This window comes from Neolamprologus brichardi, chromosome 11 (genome assembly GCF_056152115.1).
Source record: "Neolamprologus brichardi isolate AB-2024 chromosome 11, ASM5615211v1, whole genome shotgun sequence".
Lineage (NCBI taxonomy): Eukaryota > Metazoa > Chordata > Actinopteri > Cichliformes > Cichlidae > Neolamprologus > Neolamprologus brichardi.
In genome coordinates, this window is record NC_142114.1 from 18,822,055 (window position 1) to 18,845,524 (window position 23,470).

General features: G+C 41.6%; 1 protein-coding gene across 1 annotated transcript in view; it reads left to right on the forward strand.

Moving 5' to 3' along the window:
- LOC102798958 (nectin-2) overlaps window positions 1-23,040 on the forward strand; it is an 85,282-nt gene extending 62,242 nt beyond the window's left edge. Inside the window, exons 7-10 of the mRNA XM_006802819.3 lie at window positions 19,637-19,769; window positions 19,941-20,007; window positions 20,144-20,215; window positions 21,521-23,040. Coding sequence (XP_006802882.2) covers window positions 19,637-19,769; window positions 19,941-20,007; window positions 20,144-20,215; window positions 21,521-21,739 — 491 coding nt within the window. The 3' untranslated portion in view covers window positions 21,740-23,040. The remainder of the gene's footprint in view (window positions 1-19,636; window positions 19,770-19,940; window positions 20,008-20,143; window positions 20,216-21,520) is intronic.
- The last annotated feature ends 430 nt before the right edge of the window (window positions 23,041-23,470 follow it).

Consider the following 23,470-nt stretch of genomic DNA (forward strand, 5'->3'; position numbering starts at 1 on the left):
AACCCAAGAGGGTTATTGCAGAATGTGGCCAGATAAACCCAAAACTATCTCGCTGGTTAGAAAGCACTGCAACTCCTGGAGCCTTTAATACTTAATGTGCTGAACTTTGTTGCCCACCAGTGGGTCAGTCATTCGAAACTCATGTTGTGCAGCCAAACATTGTTCTGACTCTTCGAAGTTTATTTCAAATGTTAGTGGAGATTCAGAAGTCTCCAGACATGCCAAGCTCGATATTCCTCACGTGCCTGGAATTCAGAGGAAGGAAAAGATAAACGAAATGTCAGGCAGGAAGTTTTAAAGCCTTCAAGTTGCTTAAGGGTAAAATTATGCTTTAAGAAATTAAATCATGTGTAAGAGTTTGATATTGTTCCTCATTTTCCACTTCATTTGCTCAAAAAAAAAAGTAGTAAAAATGTGGAGGAAAAAAAATTGTCTGTCTTCCTTTTCCTTCAAATCTGCTTTCATTACCCTCCTTGTCCCCCAATCTCCCTTGTCGCCTGCTCTTCCGCTGCTGCCACAACTGCGCAAAGTACAGTTGTAGCCTTTCAGTCCTGGTGTGACGGCTGGCGTGGCGACTGGTGGCTGCGAGCACGTCCGCTGGTAAAACGAGCTCCGCCATCAGTCGAAACAGAGCCTGGTGTTTGGTGACATTTAGCATTTTACTGCAAAAATTATGCATCAGTGTTGACATTCAGCCTTATGCATAAAATTCATGATGTATGTGGCACTTCCTGTAGGCATTGCAGCAGAAAGACGGGCGAGGAGTATGTCACAGCTGAGGCACAACAATCCCACGTATTGAGAATAGATCTCTGTTGTGCGTTTGCATATGTGCGAATGGACGAATAACATCCTCGTGAATCTAGATCGTCAAGCTTTATGAATGATTTTAGGAGTCGTGTTTTTCGTGTTTCCTTCTCTCCATTGTTATCTCCATTATAGATTCAAGAATAACTCCCTGCTCCTATGCACATACACACGTACGCGCACACCTCTCCCTGAGGTACTTCACTTTATTCATTCTTCGCAGATTAATTCTGGGACGACACTTTTTACGATCCCCAATTTATGTCAGCAGTCAGGCAGGCAGGCCTTCCCTCTCTGCTGCCTCTCCTCTTATCTCCTCTGCCTCATGTCTCTGTCTCCCTCTACATGTGCGCTCAATGAAACAATGGTACTTTCTAGTAACGAGCATGGAGTTTGTCAGGTTTTAAAAAGAAGAAGAAGACAAATGGAGGGAGGGACCGAGAGGATGTGAAGATAATGGGTTTCTGTGGTGATTAACATTCCAGAGTGCTGCATCAAAGAAAGTGTGACTGTCCTATTGTGTCTTTACTGACAGACGAATGAAGGGAGGTCTCGGCGCTGGTTTCTTCTGTGGCTCACAGGGTAATAAACATACCATGTCTAATCTACATCTTGGGTGCCGGGGTGTCTCTGTAAGTCTGAGCATCTCCGCGTGTATCTCTGTGTAAACTGAGAGTGACACATCCACCCTTTTCATCTTTTGAGAACAGAGCCACATTTATAAGATGCAGTCAGCGTGACGGTGAGTGAGCTCTCATTCTCTCGCCCGGTGAGTCAGACGGCGAGCTGACTAACCGGTCATTCATTCTGTCATTTGGGATCACCGGGTTCCCGCCACGCCGCTGTGACACACCTGTCACCCGGAGCGAGAGGAACCCGACCTATAGGTGTGTTTAACCAAAACAGGAAACGGGGTTCGGCAAGCCACTGTTCCATTAGAACTGACATTATTCCCGCTGAGTGAAAGCTGTTGACATGTAGGCATCACTGAAGTGTTGTGAAGTGCCTTGCAGAAAGGTTCACCTTGCAAGTGTTGTTTTTCATTATTGGTTCGGGAGGCAGAGAAAAACCTACAGTAGCGTTCATAAGTGACTCCATCAACCTCTTAAATACTCAGTTCAAATATAACCGTGACCTCTGCTTCGCTTGCGCTGTTATCCGTGATATCGCTTTAAAATGACACAACAGCGATTACTCAGTCAAGTCATATATTTATCATCAGAAAATATAGATGTTTGGTCAACTTAATTTGCATCATCAGTATTTAATTACATTTTACGGTGCCAGGCATTAATCAGGACAATAGTGGTTCTAATAGCAGAAATACATTAAAAAATATATATTACCTCACATAAACAGTAACAAAATAAAGTGAATTAATAGTTTTTGTTTGGTTTGGTTTTGAAACAGGCTAACCCTTTAAAGCCTGAAACATGACATAATTGCCAGAAAATTTAGATTTTTTTTTTTTTTTAAATGGAGTGGTTATTGAGCCTTCTGACAGGTTTTTAAAATTCATTGAATATTAATTTGCATTCTGAATTTGCATATATGCATCATATTTGGCACATCTGAGTTTTTAATGTTATTTTTTGTTTATTGCTTAAAAATGCATTTAACAATTTCTTTTAGGTTTGTCGGAAAGAAAAACACATTGATTATGTAGAGGTCTCAAAAACTTGTATCAAATATGACATAGTAGGTGTTTAAGGGTTAAAACATTAAAGTCTAGTCTAAGCTCAGAGGGTTCCTTATTAGTCTATTAGGACCAAATATTCAAATTACTATTTTAAACTTTAACAAACTAGTTACCTGTTCATAGTTAGGATTCACTGATGAACACTTCCTGTGTTCATCGACGACATGCACCTGTTTTTCACTGGTACACTCAACTATTGTTCATTACAGCCAATCACACGTCGACAACTCAAAGCATTCAGGCATGAAGATGCATTCAAGTCAACCAGCTGAACTTCAAATTGAGCGTCAGAATGGGGAACAAAGGCGATTCTGAATTTAGCATGGCTGGTGCCAAACGACCGGGTCTGAGCATTTTTGAAACTTTTCCCACACAACCATCTCTTGACTTCACAGGGAATAGTCCAAAAAATAGAAAATATTCTGTGTGTAGCCGTTCTCTCAGCATAAATGCCTTATTGATGCCAAAGGTCAGAGGAGAATAGCCAGACAGCTTCAAGCTGATGCGAAGGAAAACAGTAGCTCAAATAACCACTTGTTGCAAGTCTCTCAATGCACAACATGCTGAACCTTGGTGGGCAGATGGGCTACTGCAGTGGAAGACTACCCCGGCCTACAGTGTCGACTAAGAAGAGGAAACTGTGGCTACAGCTCGCATAGATTCATCAGAACTGGACTTTCTGCTACACATTCAGGATCGTAAACATGAAAGCATAGATTCAGTCTAACTTGTATCAGCAGTTCAGGCTGCTGCTGGTGGTGTAATGGTGCAGAGCATATTTTCTTGGCACTCTCTGGGCCCCGATGCACCAACTGAGCATCATTTAAAGACCACAGCTTACCTGAGTATTGTCCCTGATTATGTCCATCCCTGTATATGACCAGTGTACTCATCTTCTGATGGCTGCTTCCAGCAGGATAACTCACTGTATCACAAAATTCAAATCCTCTTAATTGGTTTCTTGAGCATACCGGTGAAGTTATATCAAGTACTCAAATGACCTCCACAGTTTCTAGATCTCAGTCCAGTAGAGCACGTCTGGAATGTGGTGGAATGATCTGATCATGGATGTGCCGCTGAGAAATCTGCAGCAACCGTATGATGCTGCCATGTCAGTATGGATCAAAATCCCTGAGGAATGTTTGCAACGCCTTGTTGAATCTGTGCCACGAAGAATTAAAACAGCTCTGAAGACGAAGGTTGATGAAACCTTAATACTCACAAGGTATACTTGTGAAGTGACCGGGGAGAGTATATACCTTATATAACCACGCTGGCCATTTAGGTATAATGTTCAGGAATAACAGCTTTAGTAATATCAGGGCAGTGGACGCATTGTTTTATGCCTCTTTAATGACTCTAGTACAAAGAAAAAGGAGATGAGAAAAATTCAAAGGCTTTGGGCTAAAAAGGGTTAATAGAGCTAACGTCTGTGTTTCAGTGTCGTCTGATTTCAGTTGATTGCAATAATGATCAATTCTCTAAACTTGACATTGATTAATGTGATTTTAAAGTTGCCAGAAGAAATTTTTGAGCCTTTTGAAATAATCTGGATTTTTGCACTCGTTAGCGATGAAATTCAGTCTGAATGAGAGCCAAGTCACACTTAAAGAACAGAACTTGCTGGAAAAAGCAACAATCCCTTGAATAATTTTGTAACTTGGAGGCTCATCTTTTGCAGACCTTTTTTCTTCTTCTGTTTTTTAAACAGCAACAGCCCCCATCGTTTAAGCAGCTACAAGAAATACATCAGAAGTACATCAATATTATAGGCTGTCTTGAGTGACCTGCCCTCTGCAGGTCATGCACTGCCTCACAGATGTGTTAAGGGCAGTTTTGTTGACTTGAGCATCCAAAACTTTTTTTGCTATTGTTTTTGGATTTACTTGTGTGCTTTGGGTCACTTTCTGCAGTTTTAGGCTGCCCTGAGGCAGCACTGAACCACAATGCTCCCTCCACCATGCATCACTAAGATTCAAGTCTGTAGTGCCTTTTCTGCTTCACACATGGCACAGGGTGCATTTTTTTTCCCAAAAAAGCTGAAGTTTTGTCGACAGTACATCTTTCCTGAAGTGTTGAGGACCACACGGAAGTTTCATAAAGGAAACATGAACACAGATTTGAGGAAAATGTAAGGATTTTTGTAGATTCTGCTGTAAGTGGTGGCTTCTTCTTACCTTTCTTGTTCAACAGCAACAGTCCTTAATCTACAAAAGGACAAACATCTACATAAGGCTATTTTCTGAGGCCCTCTAAAAGGTATGATTGGAACAAAGGTAACAAACAACGAATCTTTGTTCAGAAGGGCAGACTTTGTCTTTGTATGCCATTATTTATAGCATCTCTGTAACCCACACTTTCAATCTCCTTAATTATAATTCCTAACTCAAAGTCACTTTTTGCAGACGTTCTGCAAAAGAGGCTCAGTTTTTCAGCTTGCACAGTAAATCATTTCTCACTGTGTTATATATAGTCATGAAAAGTACATCTCATGGTTTAGTCAAGCTGTGTTTGTCTAAAATAGTTATATAGATGACCACATTTTCCTACTAGTCAATGCAGAAACTCTAGTAATTCGAAAAGCTCCCAAACTTTTCCTTGCGACTGTACACACAGACCAGACTTGGGAGTTTGTTATTGGTATTCCCTCCGTTTTTCTTGCTAGATATGGGCCTCAAATGCCTAGCTAATCAGGTAGTCTGTCTGGAGATTGCTCATGGATTCACAGCTAAGATCAGTTGATTCTCCCCAGTCCCCGACTTTGATCCTAATGTCTCATCCGCCTTCAGATCAAAATGTACATCCGACTTTCCCCTGCTGTTCCGCTGTGCTGTGCATGCACCCGCACACAGTCAGGTGTGCTTTGAAAGCTAAGCAGGGCAGACACATTTTTGAGCTAAGTTAAGCCAGGGATTAAGGAGAAATTTACTGCCCATCTAGGTGTGTGTAATGATATCTATTTTTGACTCTGCCTTCAGAGAGAAATGCCTGGTTTTCCTCAGAAAAGCATCAAAACCCCTTGCATCATCCCTGGCTCTCACTCCCTCATTTCACACAGGTGCTTTTGTAATCCACGCACACTCACAGACACTCGGAGAACACACTGTCTCTTCTCTCTATTTACGAGCATTTCATTTGGGAGTGTTTGTGTGTTCGTCGTTTGCACATGTGCTGTGTGCGTACACGCATGTGACTGTGTTGGGTGTGTACGCGTCCCCCCTTTCTTCTTGCGTGCCTAACTGGCTCTGACACATCTGTGGCTTTTCCAGGCGAATAAGGGCCGGTGCCAAACTGCCAAGAAATCAATGCAACAGACTCCACTCTCCTCCTCTTCCCTCATCTTCCTCCTTCTTGCTGCTCCCCGAGTCTGCCCCCCTCTTTCTCTCTGTCTCTGTCCGTCTCTGTCTTTGCTCTCGCCTTTCTTTCTTTTTTTTTCCTCCTTTCTTGCTCCGAGCCCTTATTAAAAATGGAGCGAGTGTGTGCTGCATATTTAAAATGGTCATGGATGGATTTAAACGGCTGATGGTATTTAGTGTCTCCTCAGGGAGCTGCTATGAGCCCTTAAGCTGACTCCTCTGACTGGAGCCTGACTGACTGGTGAGCACACACTAAACCTCTAATAATGACTTGTGTACACACAGTCAGCCCTGCACACGCAACCACGCACACACCGGCAGGCTCGCACGTGCTCCCATTATAGCACACCCTTCCTAGTATTGAAAAGGACGCTGGTCACGTCTGTTCTGCATGGAGTAGGTGCATTTGCAGAGTGCATGCAGTAGTATGTGTGTGCGCAGGCTCAGCGGTCAATAACTCATTAGTTTGGCTTCTTTGATGTGGCCCTGTGTAAATGTTTTAACTGTATTTGAAGACACTCTTAAGAGTTTACAAGCATGTCTAAATGTGTGTGTAAAATCTGTGTGTGTGTGTGTGTCTTGACAGCCAGAGCTGATGTCACACTGAGCCTCTTCAGGTTGAGCAGCAAGTGTTTCTGTCATGTTGTCTTTCATGCTAGCTTGAATTTGGGCTCCAATCTGCTCCTAAGTGTCCTTCACTGAAACACTATTGATTACCCCCACGCGTGCTCAAACAGCGAACATAAATTCTGCTGATGTGAAACACACAAACACGCGGATCAACAGACACCCCCACAGAGAAGGGGAAGGAGCAGGAGCATCTTAACAGGCGACATTCTGCGATGGGGGAGTTTTATACGCGTATGAATATTCAGACAAAAGAGCATTTCCAGTAACTAACCTGTGCCTGCAACCATTCTGGATTTGGAACGATGAGCTCAGCATCATAGTCTTCTGTGTGTTCAGTGCGTGGCAGATGAGAATGATTTATTCATTACCGATGCTGCGAGGGTTTTTTTTGTTTTTTATGTTTTTTAATAGTGGCTACTTGGTGTAATGTTGTTTGATGTATCTAGAGCCGTTTCTATCCTTCATCCATGACATGTGAGGGTTAAAGCGTGTCTGTAATGTAAATATTTTGATCTCTGCTCATGCATTAGAGAGTGCATCAATTTGGATGTTGGCTGTTGGCACTTGTTTGTCTTTTTTTTTTCCCCCCTCATACAGAGCTTTGACACGTGTGCCTCCCAGCATGCTTGCCTACGTGTATTTGTATTTGCATGTTAAAAGATGCAGGGCAGTGAATTACAGCTGTGCTGCTGTGCGACTTACTATTGACTGAGCTCTAAACACTAGACACAGTGATGATGACCTTTGAGGATTCTCCCTGCAGTGGCAGAAATCAAAGGAGGTACACATTTCTGTTTTCCAGTCACAGTTTATTTTCACAGATTTACACAGAAGCTTAGACTTTCTTGGAAGTGCATGGATGCACTGAGTGTGTGAGTGTGCGCACGTAGGCTTTGTGCCAGAATGTTTGTTGCGTCCTTTTTACCATGCATAAATCAGTAGCACTCTATGCCAAACAGCCAATCAACCACATTTAAACACTAATGAAACCATTCTTTATTGCCAAATTGAACTGTGAATGTTTTCTTCTCCACCTTCCATCTCTTCTGTGTTCTATTGTTTCTGTGTCCACTGGCTCCCAGTGGCAATGCATAACTGAATGGCAAAGTGGGGAAACGTCTTTCTTAATGAGCATTTGAATTCGGGTTCGTCGAGAGCGCCGTTTTCGTGTGTCTCGACACCTCGCATTGTTGTGGTTTCTCTCCAGGGGCACTGGATGAAGAGGAAAGTGAATGAATGTGGAGAGCACGCAGAACCATTATGGCTCTGTGTCATTAATCAGTAGCTGATGAGAGGCCGTTTGAGGGAGAGATGGAGCCTATTACTGCTATGGCACTCTCAGGACTGTGCGCGAGGCTCTTTTAGGCTGCCTATTTTGCGGTCAACAATACACCAGGTACAAACACGGTAAACAACACTCGAAAGGAAATCATTATTCCAGCCCAAAAGAAAAAAAAAAAGACAACAAATTCTGCAAAGGGATCATTACTTTTCTATGTTATCAAGCTGAAAAGAGGAGAACGTTTGGAACTTTTCTTGTTCCACGCATATTTTCTTTTTCCTCCTACACGTCCTCAGCAACTGCTTCTCCACCCTCCAGATTGAATCTTCTATTCTCTCAGAGCTCTCTGTTTTTTTTCCTATATGTTCTACACTCTCCTCCCTCCTTCTCCATCTCTGTCTCTTCTTCTCTGAGCATTGTTTCCTTTCTGGGAGTCTGTGTGAGGAACTTGGTAGGAGGGCGACATGAAGCGCACTCGCTTGTGAGTCAGCGAGAGTTGAGAGAATTGAACGAACTGACTCTCCCAATACTTTAGAGAGAGATGGAGGGAAAGGAGCAGTAACCAAGTCCTCGACGTTACATTCCCCCTTGTTATATGTTCCACTTTTGCACAGCGGGCTGCTGAATGGATTGCAGTACACAGAGGCTATTACAGTGAAGCATCCTGGCTGCAGGGGAGAAATCTAAGAGGATAGTTTGAGGTTTTATGTGTGGCTGAGTGTGGTGGGTAATGAGGTGAGAGTCCCTTCTAGCCAGAGGTTAGCAGTGGTTACGAGGGCAGGTAAACATACCAGCTGCTTCTGACTGCCTGGCCTCAAGGCCACGGTGACACTGGTGGAGGAAGTGAGAGTGGGGTTTGGAGGGTGGAGAGCAGAAAAAGCAGGCCAGGAAGATGGATGGGAAGCCTAAAGGCATTGTGAGGCAAACTAGGTGGCTGGATATTCTCAGATTGCAACATTTACTGTAAGTTACAGTATATTCTCAGGCTTGATGGGTTCCCTTCCAGGCATCTGTTTATATCACAGCTGTTGCTTATGTCCCTTTCTCTTTATAATATATAATATTATGTAATGTAAGAGGTAGTTAATATCCTGGTTGCGTTCACATTCAGGAAACGCACATTTTTGTGTGTCACATTTAATAAAAATGCAGGAAACCTGCAGCTGTTTATTTAGATTGTCTCACTTTCAGGAATATTTGGACTTTTTTTTTTTTTTTTTGTTCAATTATGTTTATTTGCTTCTTTGCTGCAAATTAAACATCAGGATCAAACAGATTTCAAGAATCTGTGCCAAGCCTGGAGCTGCAGGGACAGGATGTGATGTGCTTAGCTTAGCGTAGAAAGGGGAGAATTAACCTGAACAGTCTTCCTACTAGCAAAACCGGTAGGACATATAACATGCTCAAGCTGTGCCAGTCGCTACAAATGTTAGTTTGCTTTGATTTTTCATGCAACGCTGAAGCATTTCTCGAAGTCTCATCATTGGGTATTGAACAGAAGTGTCGGTCAGTATGTGTAGGGACTGTGTTTATTAGTTAACCAAGAATAAATATAAATTAGCCGCAGCCTTCCAGACTAATTTGCATCTGTTGTCCCTGGTTTTTAAATTAAAATTGGAAGTCTTGTTTTAATGTGTACACCACTCCTTTATTGCTCAAAAGTGTTGTCACAGTGTTGCCACTGGACAAGGGTAAAGACTGGCCTCAGTTCACATAAACTCACCATTGTTGTGGTCTCATAGGCAGATATGTATGTGGATGTATATGAGTAGCTGCTTTCCCCTCTGCATCTGATGCTCCTGATTGCTCATTAAAGTGTCAGGTATGGTTTACTATCAAAAAAGAAAAAGAAAAGCCCCCGACTGTTTCTAAAAGTACTTTTCTACCATTTTTCTTTTGTGCCACCTAGCGCTGTTCATAGTAATTAGTAAGTCTTCAGAGGTGTAATCAGATTCTTTTTTTAACCTTCAGACGGAGATGATTTCATGCTTCCTCCGGTCTTTATGCTAATCGCTACCCAGCTCTACAAGTAACACGCAGACATGACAGTGGTATTGATCTACTCATCTTAACATCAGCCAGAAAGCAAAAACTGATTAAACCGTTCCTTTTAAAGTGAATATCAGAAGGCCAGTTTAGTGATTGTGGTCACTTGTGTTCCTTTTTGTTGTATAAATTTATCTTTTTTTTCCTCTTCTGATGTGATGCAGAATGTAAATGCTGAGATGTAATGTGAGTTACAGCAGATATCATGATATCATTATAATTGCGCTGCAAAACTTCTAATGAAAGTGCAAGCGCTAAAACTAATGGTATGTTAAATATCCAACATGTAGAATTTTAATAGGGCCACTTTGTTTTTGAGACAGTAGTGTAATGTATCATAATTGCTTTAATGTGTTGGAGTTTTGAGAGTGCTAAAATCTACAAAATTATGTGCTCCAATCGACGTAATGGCAAACTGACCTGTGCTTTTAGAGCACTTGTTACTCTTCTGTTAAGTATCTGCTTGCTGTTTCCAGTTCTACCTTTTACCTCCCACCTTTTCTGTGTGTATATGTGTATGAGCAAGAGAGAGAGAGAGAGCGTGTGTGTATGTGCAGAAGAAACAGTGTGTTTGTAGTACAACATATCATTCATGTTCTGAGTGGACAGCAACATTTGGCTAATGCAGCCCTGCTTTCTCTGCTGGCTGGAGTTGACCACCTCGGTGCCAGCGCAAAGTGGACTGTAAATATTGACGGGGAGATGGCAAGAGTAGAGCGGCGACCTTGTCAGGAAGAGAAGCAAGGAAGGAGAGGCAGAGGGAATGATTGAGGCACGGGAAGAAAGCGAGCGGGGTGGAGAGAGAGGGAGCGACAGAAAGAAGAGATGGAGATGCCTTCTCCCAAGGCAACCGAGTGTGCTTTGATGCACTGTGGCAGGGAACACACTGTGTCCCCAGAGAGGGAGAGCATCTCTCTCACACACACACAAAACACACACACACCATGCAGAGTTATCACATTAACCACGACACAGCTTTTTAAAATGTCAAAATGCACAGGCACACTTAGAAGACGCTTACACATACACACAAACACAATGTGTACACTTAATGTACGTCAGTGACGTGAATTTAATCCTCAGACAGTCTAAATGCGCAAGGTTGAGCTCTGGGAATCACGGGAGATTAGAAATGACCAGCATTACTGATTTGCCCAATCCAAAAACCCCTGGCAACAGCATCACAGACGCGCACGCACGCACGCACACACACACACACATAAAATTCAGTCAAATCAGTAAAGTCTGTCCTTCCTGAGCCATTCGGCTGGTTGTGTTGTCCGAACAAGCACAATCAATTTGATTTGATTTGTTTTGTGTTGAAATGAGTTGTAATGGCATCATGAGTGCAGTGAATAGCAAATGACAGTGATGGTGATTGTGGTGGTGGGTGTAGTAGGTCTTCAACTGCTGGAAAATTCATGTCAGAGGTAGCTGCAACACTCAACACTGTAGCACTTGCATTGATTGTGAATAATTTAAGTGCGTGTGTGCAGGTCTAAGTGGGTGTGCGCGTTTGTGTGCGTGTTCAGGCCTGCAGCTCATGCATGTGCCCTCTTAGCATAGCCACTAGCTGTACTTTATTCTCCACCTTTGTTGTTTCACCTCTTTGCCTCATTCTGCTCCTGCCCCTCCTCCTCCTCTTCTTGTCTTCATCTCCCTCAATTCTGCAGTTATCTGTGCACCTGATCGTTAGGTTACTGTATTACCAAGTGTATACACAGATCAGGCTGAATGAACGCCCGATAGATGGATAGGGTGTGTGTTTTACCAAGTTACCCCAGAATCTAAAGGGTAGGATTTCACTTTTCTCTTAGTGAGCAATGAGATTACATGCACTGTTCTTTATCTTAATCTCTTTCAGAGGCCATCCATTCATTCCATCCTAATCTCATCTCCAGGGTCTCTGTTCTGACCGTGGTAGCCTTGTGTTTTTCTGTGCCTGCTGGGACTATAGCCCTGTGTCTCATCTGAGTTCAAAAGGGTCGAATTTCAGCCGATACCCGTTTGTCTCATTACGCTGAAACGCTGAAACTTTGCATTAAGGCCAAGCTTTTTCCTGAAACTTAAGTTTCCACTGACATCTTAGAAACAACAAAGGCGAACTTGCAGAAAAGAGAATTCTAAATCAAATGTTTTCTCCTTCAAAGGCATTAATGGTGGCGCGGTGATCAAACGCTGAGAATTTATATAATTAAATAGACATTTTTCACTTTGCTAAAAAAGCATGCTGCTGTTTGACTTGAAATATTGGAGAGGGTAAAAGCGGGGGGAAGATGATGCACAGTGAAAATTCACAAGCGGGACAATCCCGCAGCATTACTGCCACATGGCCAAGGCTACGTCAAGCTGAGCCAACAGGCAGCCTCGGGCTTTAGATATTTTGGTCAACTGTCTCTATTTTGTTTCTTGTTTTCTTTTTAAAGGCATGCCAACCCATTAGGAATGAATCTGATCATTAGCTACACTAGGATTGTTTTTCTAGTGACAAATCCGTATTTTTATCTAAATCTTTTCTTCAGTGGATATGAAGGATTTCAAGGTTGGTTAGCAGGCATTCGGTGAAGTAAAACTTGTGTAGGTGTGTGTTTGGTGTGCCTGTGTTGCACCGATTCTCTGAACAGGTCAGGGAGGGTAATAAAAACAGGCTTATCTCTACTCGTTAGGCACAGGAGATAAGAGATGCAGAGGGAGACGCTGCAGATTTGTGCTGTTGTAATACAGGGCCAGACGAGCGAATCCAAAATTGCGCCGCCAATGGAGCAGGATGACAGGAAAGGGGAGATGATGGGAGTGAAGGATGGATGGAAGGAGAGGAGGCATAGATAAATGCAACAAAAGCCCAGCCTGTGTGGGGAAGTGGAGGATAGGCCAGCATGTTAACCTTAATCCCTTCAGGGAGAGGCGTAAACACACAGGAAGAGAGAACAAGGGATTGAGTGGAAAAGAGAGGGATGTGAGATCTTTGTCTTCCTGCTCTCCCCTTTATCCCCTCTGTGTGTGATCAGCCAGTTGCAGGCAGCAGTCGGGAAATCCCTCTGTACTTATCTGAAGCCAGCCTCTTAATCACAGCCCTCATCTCACTTGGCTCTTCCTGCTCCCTCTTTCTCTTTTCCTTTTTATTCCCCTCTCCTCACCTTCTCAGTGTCATTCTCCCATACTCCCCTTTTTGGACTCCACCATCTCTCCTTGACTCATCTCTCACTGAATCCTCTTTTGCTGACAACTCGCTCCACATTTCAGCTTTCCAGACAGTGACTCACTTGGACTAAGTTTTTAAGGAGAGCTGATCTGCCTCCCGAATATTTTGTCGCACACACTCCAAAGCATTTTAAAACGGAAATGAGAAAAGAACAAAGGTGGAGCTGGAAAAAAAAATCAAATCTAGCCACTAGCTGCAGAGCTGCAGCTGGGACTCATCCATGCATCCTAAAGCTCAAGAGATTCTGGTGGTATTTTCAACTTGCTGAAGTAGGTCTGCAGTAATTTCAGGCAGCTCCAGCGAACCATCCAGCCACATCTCCTCTTCCGTCACTCCTACTCCTCCCCCTCCTCCCGTGTGCCCAGTGGGAGAGTGGTGGTCTATGGTTGAGTGGCTGGCCAGGCAGGCATCTGTGAGCAATGGAGGGCTCACATATAGGAAAGGGATAGATGTCTATACAACTGGATGGTCCTTGAATTGATCCGCTCACAGGAATGGAGCTGACCTTTAACTGAGTTTGCATCTCCCTCAACAAAACAAACAAAAAAAAAAAAACACCACATGGTTTGTGGGATGAGCTCTTCTCTGCCTCGGGGCTCCTCTCCACTCAAATTAATTTGATCATATATTGTGCGTGCTGGGTTTTTGTGTCTAATTTTATTTTAAAATATGTATGTTGATGTGTTTCTGTGTACGTGTGTGATGTTTGTTTGGAGAGAAAAGCGAGGGGGGCCAAAGGGCACATGGCAGACCAGCGTCTCAGTGTAAATACATCATCCTGAGTGACAAGAATGCAACACAGGATGTCAACTGTTTCTTAAAACAATGCCTTGTGTCGGTACAGTTTTGTGTGCATGGGCGTGCGCCCTATTTGTGTGGGTAATAGCTCGTCTGGTTGGATGTCCTTGGCGAAGAACTGCACAGATTTAAACAGGGCCAGCAGAAGTACGGTGTATATGTGCACACACACACTCTCTCTGGCGTTCTCGCTGTCTCTGCCTGAAATATTTCATTAGCGCAAGACATGGATGGTGTCCAGGGCCAACACAGAGGGCACGCTCTCAAGTCAACTCATTCACACACAAACACTGCACCTCAATCCTTACAATTGGCCTTTTCCTGCAGCTTTTTCGCCTCCATCTAAGGTTATCTGAAAGGAAGGAACATGCTCCTACCTGAAACCTGCTGAGTAAAAATGGCATTGGTGGGATAATGACGCCTGTGAGATAACGCAAGGCAAAGCAGAAAGAGGCGGCTCTATAGAGGTTTGAAGGAGCGGAGGAAAAAAATATCCCAGCAGCCAAAAATGTGGAGGGAGGTGTGACAAAAAAAATCAGATACGGCAGTGGAATGAGGGAGGACTAACACAAAATACTGGGAAGACGAGGCAGGTTTCAGGTTTTAAATGAAAGAGTCTGTGCTTTGGTGTTACAGAGACACAGCACCACCATGTGGCAGTTTGAATGCACTGCGTCGAGGTGAATTTATGCAATTAGCTGAGATGTTTCCTGCAAAGATGTCAGCTGCAGCAGCTGAACCCCCGTAAGACCTGAATGCCTGCCAGTATGCCACATCCAGTCCCCATCTGTGTTGTCTGAGATTTGATCAAGGCTCCCTCGTCTTTTTATTGTTCTGCGCAAATCATTTCTCCTTTCCCATTAAATGAGAAATATTCCCACTGACTTTGAAAGTGTCACAGTACAACGTTCCCTTTCTCCTTTGTTCAGCCCTCATAAAATGAAAAAAATTGAAGTAATTATTTAGCATTGTTAATTTTACTGGTATAAAATCTCTGTTATATGGCTGAGCTAAAGCAAAAGTATGTTTTACAAGCTTGGGACACTTTTAAGATTCAGAGTATTGCATGAATAATTAGGTTTAATTTCCCGCAGCCTGCCCTAAATTGTCTCTCCAGCATAGTAGCTCATTGTTCTTTTCTCTGTATTACAGAAGAACCCTTTTTTTGTGTGTGAGTTTGAGTAATAAATACAAAAATTGAAATATTTCTTTTCAGTGCATTTTAAGGTACAGGGATGAATAGATTTATTAATGCTTATAGGGAATGAAACGCGTTTTCCCTCTTCATGTGTGAGCACCGTGGAAGTTTGTGTCCCCTCCAGAAGGAGAACAACTACTTTAGATGCATTGAGGCCACCACATGTTGGTTTTGCTCCCAAGATATGAGGAGTAGGAGTCTTTGCTCCAGAAGTAATTACAAACAATAGAAAACTTTGTACCCAGCAGAATAAATCCAAACAACATAATTAACTGATTTTATTTATTATTTCGTTAGAACCCGTTTGTTTCATCTTTAAAGTGCTTGCTGCACTTACTGATTGCTGTGCTTTGGATACTGCAGGTCCAGCGCTCATATTTAATTTGACACTGTAATGTATGCTATCCGTTTAAAAGAGAAAGACGCGCCAAAAGCAGGAGTGCAAACTGTGTCGATGGCGCGTTGATTCATTTCTTTTAATAAATGACAGCCTTTTTAATTGTGGTAAACATTTAATAGAGTATTAAGTGGGAGGAAACCCAAAGAACGTGTGGGGTCAGTGATTTTTAAGATGATGAGCTCAGCTGTGTAATGAATAACAGGACGAGACATGATTATCAGGTCACATTTGTACGCGTGAAAGAATGAGGAATTATTTGAGGAGGTATTCAAAGTAGACTATTGTTAGAAGCGAATCGTAATTAGAGGGCTAACAACGTTCAATCATGACCCTTCCAATTATTAAGACCAGAGTTTGTTCTCATCAAATGAGCTTCAGATCCTCTTTGCCCTTTACCACCTCCTCATTAGCATAATCCCCTGGGAATGCGAGGGATAATGAGCTGGGCTGCACCTTCAGTAAACACGCGCTGCGTGTGCGCACTTCGTGGTTCATGCTCAGCGTGGTCATGGTTCATTAGAGGAACCTCTGCACGACTCCGCTGGTTCGACTTAATCAGCCATGTGACTCGACACTCTAATCAAGACCCCGTCTGTACTTTACAGTGTTACATCTAGACACAGACACACACGCTTCTCTAAACTCTTCTTCACTGATTAGTCTCTCCGTCTCTTTTTTTTTTGTTTTTTTTTTAATTATAAAGCCACTCTTAGTGATCGGGTTGACAATGTGAAATAACTTCATTTATCTTACTTACAGCCTTGTAGTACACGAGTTCTAATTAATGTTAATGTTGTTAAGTCAGTTGTTTCCAAACTGAGAGGTGGGACTCGTTGAAAACAAATAGGAGGAGAAATATTAGAGTGGGGGGAGCGCACAGATCGTTGCACAAAAATATTTAAAAAAAAAAAAAGTTTATTTATTTGTCAGGGACCATGAACAAAAACATTAATCTCAGAGGAGAAGGGATGCATTGTGCCGGATTTAGCTACCAGCTAATTTCCATCTGCAAGTCTCTAAGTCTCCAGGCAGGTAGACACGATGCTAAATCTGAAATACAAATCATATCCAAGGTACTAGATACAAATAGCGTGATATGATGAAGCATCCGCACGCAGCTCAACAACCCCCTGGCCCTAATCCCATCCCACAAACACACATCATAAAACACTCACACATATATCCAACACCCAGACTAACCCATCAGTGTACATGCATATTATAACAATCAAGCTGCTATAGCGGTTTTAAAAACGCTTCATCTAATCAATGTTGACTCTTTGACGCTTGTTTTCAGCCTTGAATAAATTACAGGGTCACTGACTTTACTATTCCCGCCGCTCTTAGCTGCTTCCCGTAGCCAATGCCTTCTTCTCACATCTATTTATTGGCTCTGAGCAGCTGCCAGACAGCAAGTGAGAACACCAGGAGGTTACCATCCCAGAAACAGAACAACACAAGTATAATGACAATTATTGTTTTTTTCTTTTTTCAGTTTGAACGACTTGTTCTCTTTCATTTTAATCTAAAACACCCCTTAACCTCCATTTTTCCATATTTGTATGCATGCTTCTGCAGTAGGCATATCCTCTTAAATTAGTCTAGAAGCTTAAATAATAGTTTTATGATGGCTGAGGTTTGGGTAGGTTTAGATCTTTCTTCTCATGATTTCTATGGCTGCTCATGTGCTTTGTTACTTTAGCATAAACGCATGTTGTGCTGAGACAATTGTTTTGATATTTCACAACATTTTGAAAATTGAAAGTTAACTGTGGGTCATAATTTTTTTTTGTTGTTCTTGTGGTAGTTGTAGTAATAGCAATCTCAAAATAAAATATGAGAGCCACAGGTGCTGATTGGTTGATTTTTTTTTTCTTTTTCTATGAGAGTGTAGCCATAGCACCCTCCAAAAGTATGACAAGAGCAAGACCAATTAATCTGTTTTTGCTGTGCTCACAACAACTCCATCAAGCCTACTACCCACAGACACTGATTATGCCTTTCAAGGGGATCTTTCAGTAGTGCAGTAGTTGTCTGTTTTGCAGTATTTCTCCCTTTATTCTTCCCTTCAGGGGGTGAAATATGTATTCGGTTGGTTTCTGGTGATTGACTTGTCTTGTCTTAAACCTTTAATTTGTTAGCCCTAATAAGGTTTTGAGTTGAGGCGGCAGCATGTTTTGGATCACTGTCTTGCTGCAAAATAAAGTTTCTCCTGATTCATTTGGATGCATTTCTCTGTAAACTGACAGACAAAATGACAAATGCAAACTTTTACATTTATTCTGCTGCTACCATCATCAATACAAATGATTGAGCCTCTTCCGGAGGCTGTTGCATTTAATGGTGGTGGAAAAAAATCCCAGATGGAGACTCGTGGGTATGCAGGGATTTTATGAAACCAACTCTTTATTGAAGGCAATCTGAATCAACAGGAAACACTGGAAACTAAGGAAGCTACAGAAATTTTAATGCTAGGCTACGGGGAACTATTGGAAACCAAGGACCACAGAAAAAAAGGTAAAAGAAACAGGTGACGTGACAAAAGGCTACAGACAGGAATAGGTTGTAAACACACACAAGGTAAAGTAACCATCACATCACATACAGCGGAAATTTACTGGGGAAAATACAACTAAACACAGATGGCAAAGGCTACCAAAATAAAATGGGGAAATAAGTAAATAGGGACTATATATAAATATACGGGTCGCAGTGAGGAAGCAGAGAGGAAGCAGAGAGGAACATAAACTCAGTATTAACTGTAAGAACAGCACAAAGTACGATTAAAATAATGTACGAACATTAACCACTTCTAAACGGAAAACAAATAAAGAAATGGTAAAACTCAACATGGTGGGTGAACGGCCATAATCGAAGCGAGCCCAAGCCATGGTTCAACTTCCACCATGCTTCTCAGATGAGCTTGTATGTATGAGCAGATCCCTTTGACCTTTCCATCGCTTTGGTAGAGGTTAATCTTTGTCTCATCGGTCCATAGAAGCTTTGTTGCAGAATTATTGTGACTCATCTCTGTACCTTCTTTACAAATTCCAGTTTTGCTTTCCACTTTCTTTAATCTTGATGAGTGTTTTGCACTGCTGTTCTCAGAGTCTCCTTCACACAGCAGATTGTGATATTTCCATCGCTGCTCGCTGCAGGTCGTTCTCAATGTTATGGACTGAGTGGAGTGTTTTTCTGCCATTACTTGTTGTTTTTCCTTGAATTACCGGTTTTCTCAGCTCCAGAATGACCAACTTGACTGGCTTTACTATTCCAATACTTTTTTGTGAGGTGGTGGGGTGTATTTGTGTGTGTGTGTGTGTTATGTTAAGCTATCAAGTTGCTTTCATTGACTTAATATTCATTCAAAAATAATGGAGTGCTAATCTAACACAAAGCCAGAGATTTACTCCTCGTTTTTCTCTTGTAAAATTCTTTACCTGTTTTGTTCTGTTTACAAGCTATTTAAAGGGACAGTGAGCCCACATATCAAACCCATCTATATTATTTTGGTCAGTCTGGAAAATATCAGCGATAAAAATGTCTGCCTTCTCTTAAATATAATGGAAATAAATAGCACTCGCCTTGCAGCACTCAAATTTGGAAAAATTCAGCCTGCATGTCTCTCTAAACAAATCATGACCTGCAGTTTCACGCAGGAACTGTTTTTATTGTATCAAACCCCCTTAACCTCATCACTGTGCAGAATAAAGCACTCATCTAATCATTAGGAGAGGTTCGTGTTCAACACAGCGTGACATGATGTAAACACTGATGCTGTCTGCCCCCCTTCAACTGGGCTGTAATGCTAGTTAGCTGCACACTTCTTTTGATTGGTGGATGTAGACTAGAGGTAGAAAATAGTTTGTGCATAAAAAAGACCACAAAAAGATTCTTTAAGTAAATGCTGCTTATTTCTGGAAAGGGACACTGCTGCTGAATTTCACTAGGAGCAATTTGTGGACCCCATAACAAAGTGGTTTTATTTTATTTCTTTAAGAATAGAAATGGGGGGTTTTTTTGCACACACAAGTGGGCAATTAGCAAAAACAAAAAGATGCTAGATGGATAAATAGGAATATGGTCTACTGGGAAAAATGTGTAAATGTCAATCTCTGGTGCAACTGTTAGAAGGCGGCATTATTGAAAGAAAGAGGGCGTTCATGCCATCTGTAGTCTGGTCTAATCGTGTTTGACGTATTAATAATATTTTTCCAGAGACCCGTCTTCCAGAGAGGGGGCCTACTACAGGGATCATCATTGGAGCCATCATAGGGGTCATTATACTCATAGCCATCATTGGAACGGTCATTGCCCTGTACCGCAAACGCAAAGCCAAAGTACTTGGAGAGTAAGTATCTCTGTGAGTGACTGAGTTTCACTTCAGTTCACTGTTGCTGATTTCAATGAGTGTTTGCTCTTTTTTTGTTATTTGCAAATGATTCCATTAGATGAAATGCCATGCAGCGTGTCTCATGCTTTTGTGAGTCATTAAATGTGTGAATTGTGTATTTTTGTGCAGTCGTCCACCAAAGTACAAGCCCCCTCCTCCAAAGAAGACATTTAATTCCACCAACTCTGCTAACATGGTGAGTCGCTAATTGAAAAGTCCTTGGAAGGACAAAAGTATCACTATCCTGACATCTGTCAGGTCACTCGGCACATATCACAACTAACAGTTTTGTTCTCGTGCTGTATAATGATTGTTTAATTGTGTGTCGACAGCTGCTGAACTCAAGCAATGCCCCAATGGTCCAAAACGACTTATACTCCACCCAGAGTCAAGAACCAGTCACGGTAAGGATGCATGCTGAGTACATATGTGACACTTAAATGCATATTTTTTGAGATCCTATCAAAACAGAATCTCATCAAAATACTCTTTTTTTCCGCATCTGTTTTTGGGTTTTTTTGTTTAGTTTTTTACCAGATGTTCAGGACCATTTTAGATAATTGGCTACATAAATCCCAGTTTGTTTCAGGAGCAGTAAAACAAATGCATACATTCTTTAACACGGTTGCAGTAAAACCACTGCATTTGAAAAGCAGATGATAAACAGCCTGAGATGTCCCAAGAAAAATATGTGCAATGTATTTAGTGTACTCAGTCATTCCATGCACATTGTACTTTACAACAATTCAATTCAATTCAATTTTATTTATATAGAGCCAAATCACAACAAAAGTCGCCTCAAGGCGCTTCATAGATACAGAGAAAAACCCAACAATCATATGACCCCCTATGAGCAAGCACTTTGGCGACAGTGGGAAGGAAAAACTCCCTTTTAACAGGAAGAAACCTCCGGCAGAACCAGGCAACAATTAAACAACAATTGTATTTTTTCTTTGTAAAACTTATTGCACTTTGAAATAAATAGTGTAAGGTACAAACCCCTTAGTGATGTTATTGTCCAGATTGACTGCATTATTATAGCTAAGTGGTTAAAATCATCATCAGATAACAAAAATGATATAAATATTAATAAATCAATAATGATATTTTAAAATGATCATTTTTATGATTCTGAAAAATGTCATTTCACAAAATTAGTATGTTTATTTTCGATGTTTCCAATATATTTTGGTTATTTTCCCCTTTGTAAAACAATTATATGGCACAAGATTAGATTTAAACTCTTGTGCAGCTCCGATAATTAATCTGTAATAGTTCACAGAGCTGCGCGTGAACAGCCTGTTTAATTCACTGATTTTATTTCTGTTTAAATATTCTGACTTCCTGGGCTCCCCACCCCACCCTTCCTACCCCTGCTTTGTTTTTGCTTCCTCCTGTGCCACCCTAAAAATCCTGTATATGCCTCTGATACTCGTGATAAGCTTTTGGTCCCCAGTTATTATTAACTAGAAGACTAAAGGTGAAACACTTGCTATGCTGGTTTTGATGAATGCCATAAAAATCCTTTATTTTTATCGTTGCTGGTGATAGTCTGGTTTACCCAAAAGCATTTATTTTCTGAAAGAACTGAAAGAAATCTCATTGATGATGCTATCTGAGTCTAACTTAATGTTTCATCTTTTTTAGAAGGTGATGATAGAAACCACCTCCTATTGTATGATATGCTTATCTTTCCTTATTGTTGGCAGGACCTGGATGCCTACCAAGATGAGGATGACGATTATGACAACGGTGGTTTAAACAACAGAATGCATTACGTGTCCGGTGCCCCCTCTGGCTGGGATGATCCAGGGAATAATGAGGTCCCTCCTCCTTACCTGCACGTAGACGTTGACCGCCAGGACTACCACCCCGTCCCCAACATCAGCCGTGGTGAAAGCTTCGTGTCGTCTGCCATGTTTGTGTGAGGGCTGTCAAAAGCCACAGAAAGATGCTAATGTGTGTAAATATGAGCGTATGCGAATGATTGAATGAATGAATTCATATTTCTGTAGGTACGTGGGAACGTGAACATTTGATGCTTTAATTGTGAATTTTCAGGTTACAGGTAGTCTTTATTGTGAAGCAATCACGTCCAGCCTTGTGTTGCTGGTTGCAAACGTCCATCAACTTGAGCCAGCAAGACACAAACTGTCGCCAGTGCGCACAGTTGTAGAGCACAGCTGCAGGAATGTAATGAGATTTTTATTCTTAAACTGTACATAAAGCAAACGCTGTTGTTGTTTTTTCATATTCAGCTTATGAACACTGTTGAAAGGAGCAGATGTTGACGCTGAATCTGTTTGCATTGCTGTCATACATATTTTACTGAGGCGGCATGGTTAAAAGAAGCACAGTATGTGGGTTATACGCGATACCTCTGTTTAGTCTTATGTCTCACGTTGTTGGTTTCAGTCTCAATAAAACAGGCGCCCCGCGGAGAAGCAATTAGCAGCAGTTAATCAGGTGGTGCTTAGAAGACACCAGCAGACCGTGACGACATTAGGTTTTAAACTGCAGTCAGTGGGGTTTGCTGCTGCTGCAGCACTTTGTTTTGATTTAAATATTTTCTTTTTACCGACTTATTACTTTTCTTTCTTATTTTTTGTGCATCTGGATTTTGCCTTTCTTTTGCAAATGTAATGTCATTCATCTCCCTTTAAGCAAACTGAGAGTAATCCTTTCTTTTCTTTCTTTTTTTAAAGTGGATCCATCCCTCAATATTTAAACCATAGCTTTTCTCAGCACTGGCAGTGCAATATGAGGGATATTTCTTACTAAAAAATGAAGACCAAAAATGCATTTTGTACCTATTTTTATTAGTCGTAGCATCATAATATAAACTAGCATGCTGAATTTGGATTAGGGCAAATCTGGATTATGTCTATGAAATCTACATTGTTTATCTCTCTAGTGGAGGATTAAATTATGAAGTTGAAACAGAGGTTTGCACAGAGCCTGTTTGTATTCTCATATCGCCGTCCATTATCAGGCTCAAGGGTTAAAAAGGTCAATTGTGCTTAGTCAGAATATGTGTCTTTGTGTTGGTGCCAACCAGGGGTTTATTTTATTTAACCGACTTTTGTTAAAATTGAAGTACTTTCTGGAATAACGTTGGCTTAAATCTGTTTTACTCCTTTTTGTATTGTATTATCTCAGTCATTCTGACTGTTTTTCCATTTAATAAAGTAAACGGTAAACTCTGATCTTATTAAAAAACATAAATTTGTCTTTGTGGTGTTGGTCTTCATTGCAAACAATTCATTGTATTGCCCTCAGTTGTTATTCCTCCATTTCACCAGATGGGAGCAGTGTGGACTGAAAATCCCTGAGTGTTTAGCACAGCAGAGGGAGTCTTGATTCCCACCTGCTAATGTGTAATCCAAATAATACAGATATTGTACTGGGGAGTGCTTCAGCTTTGATTGAATACTGTCACTTTGTAGCATTTACGAGTGAATGATGGGTGGAGTGTGGGGCAAACTGAAGCTGCAATACCAGCAGATTTCCATTTAAGGACTGCAGCAAGCTCTAGCTCACCTGATACGGTGGTAGGCACACTCTGTGCTTTCCCCCCCTCTTGTCTGACTCATCTCTTTCTATCTCCAGCTGTATTCCCTCCAATCCTGTATTTAAACTCTACGTGCACTGTTAGCTAA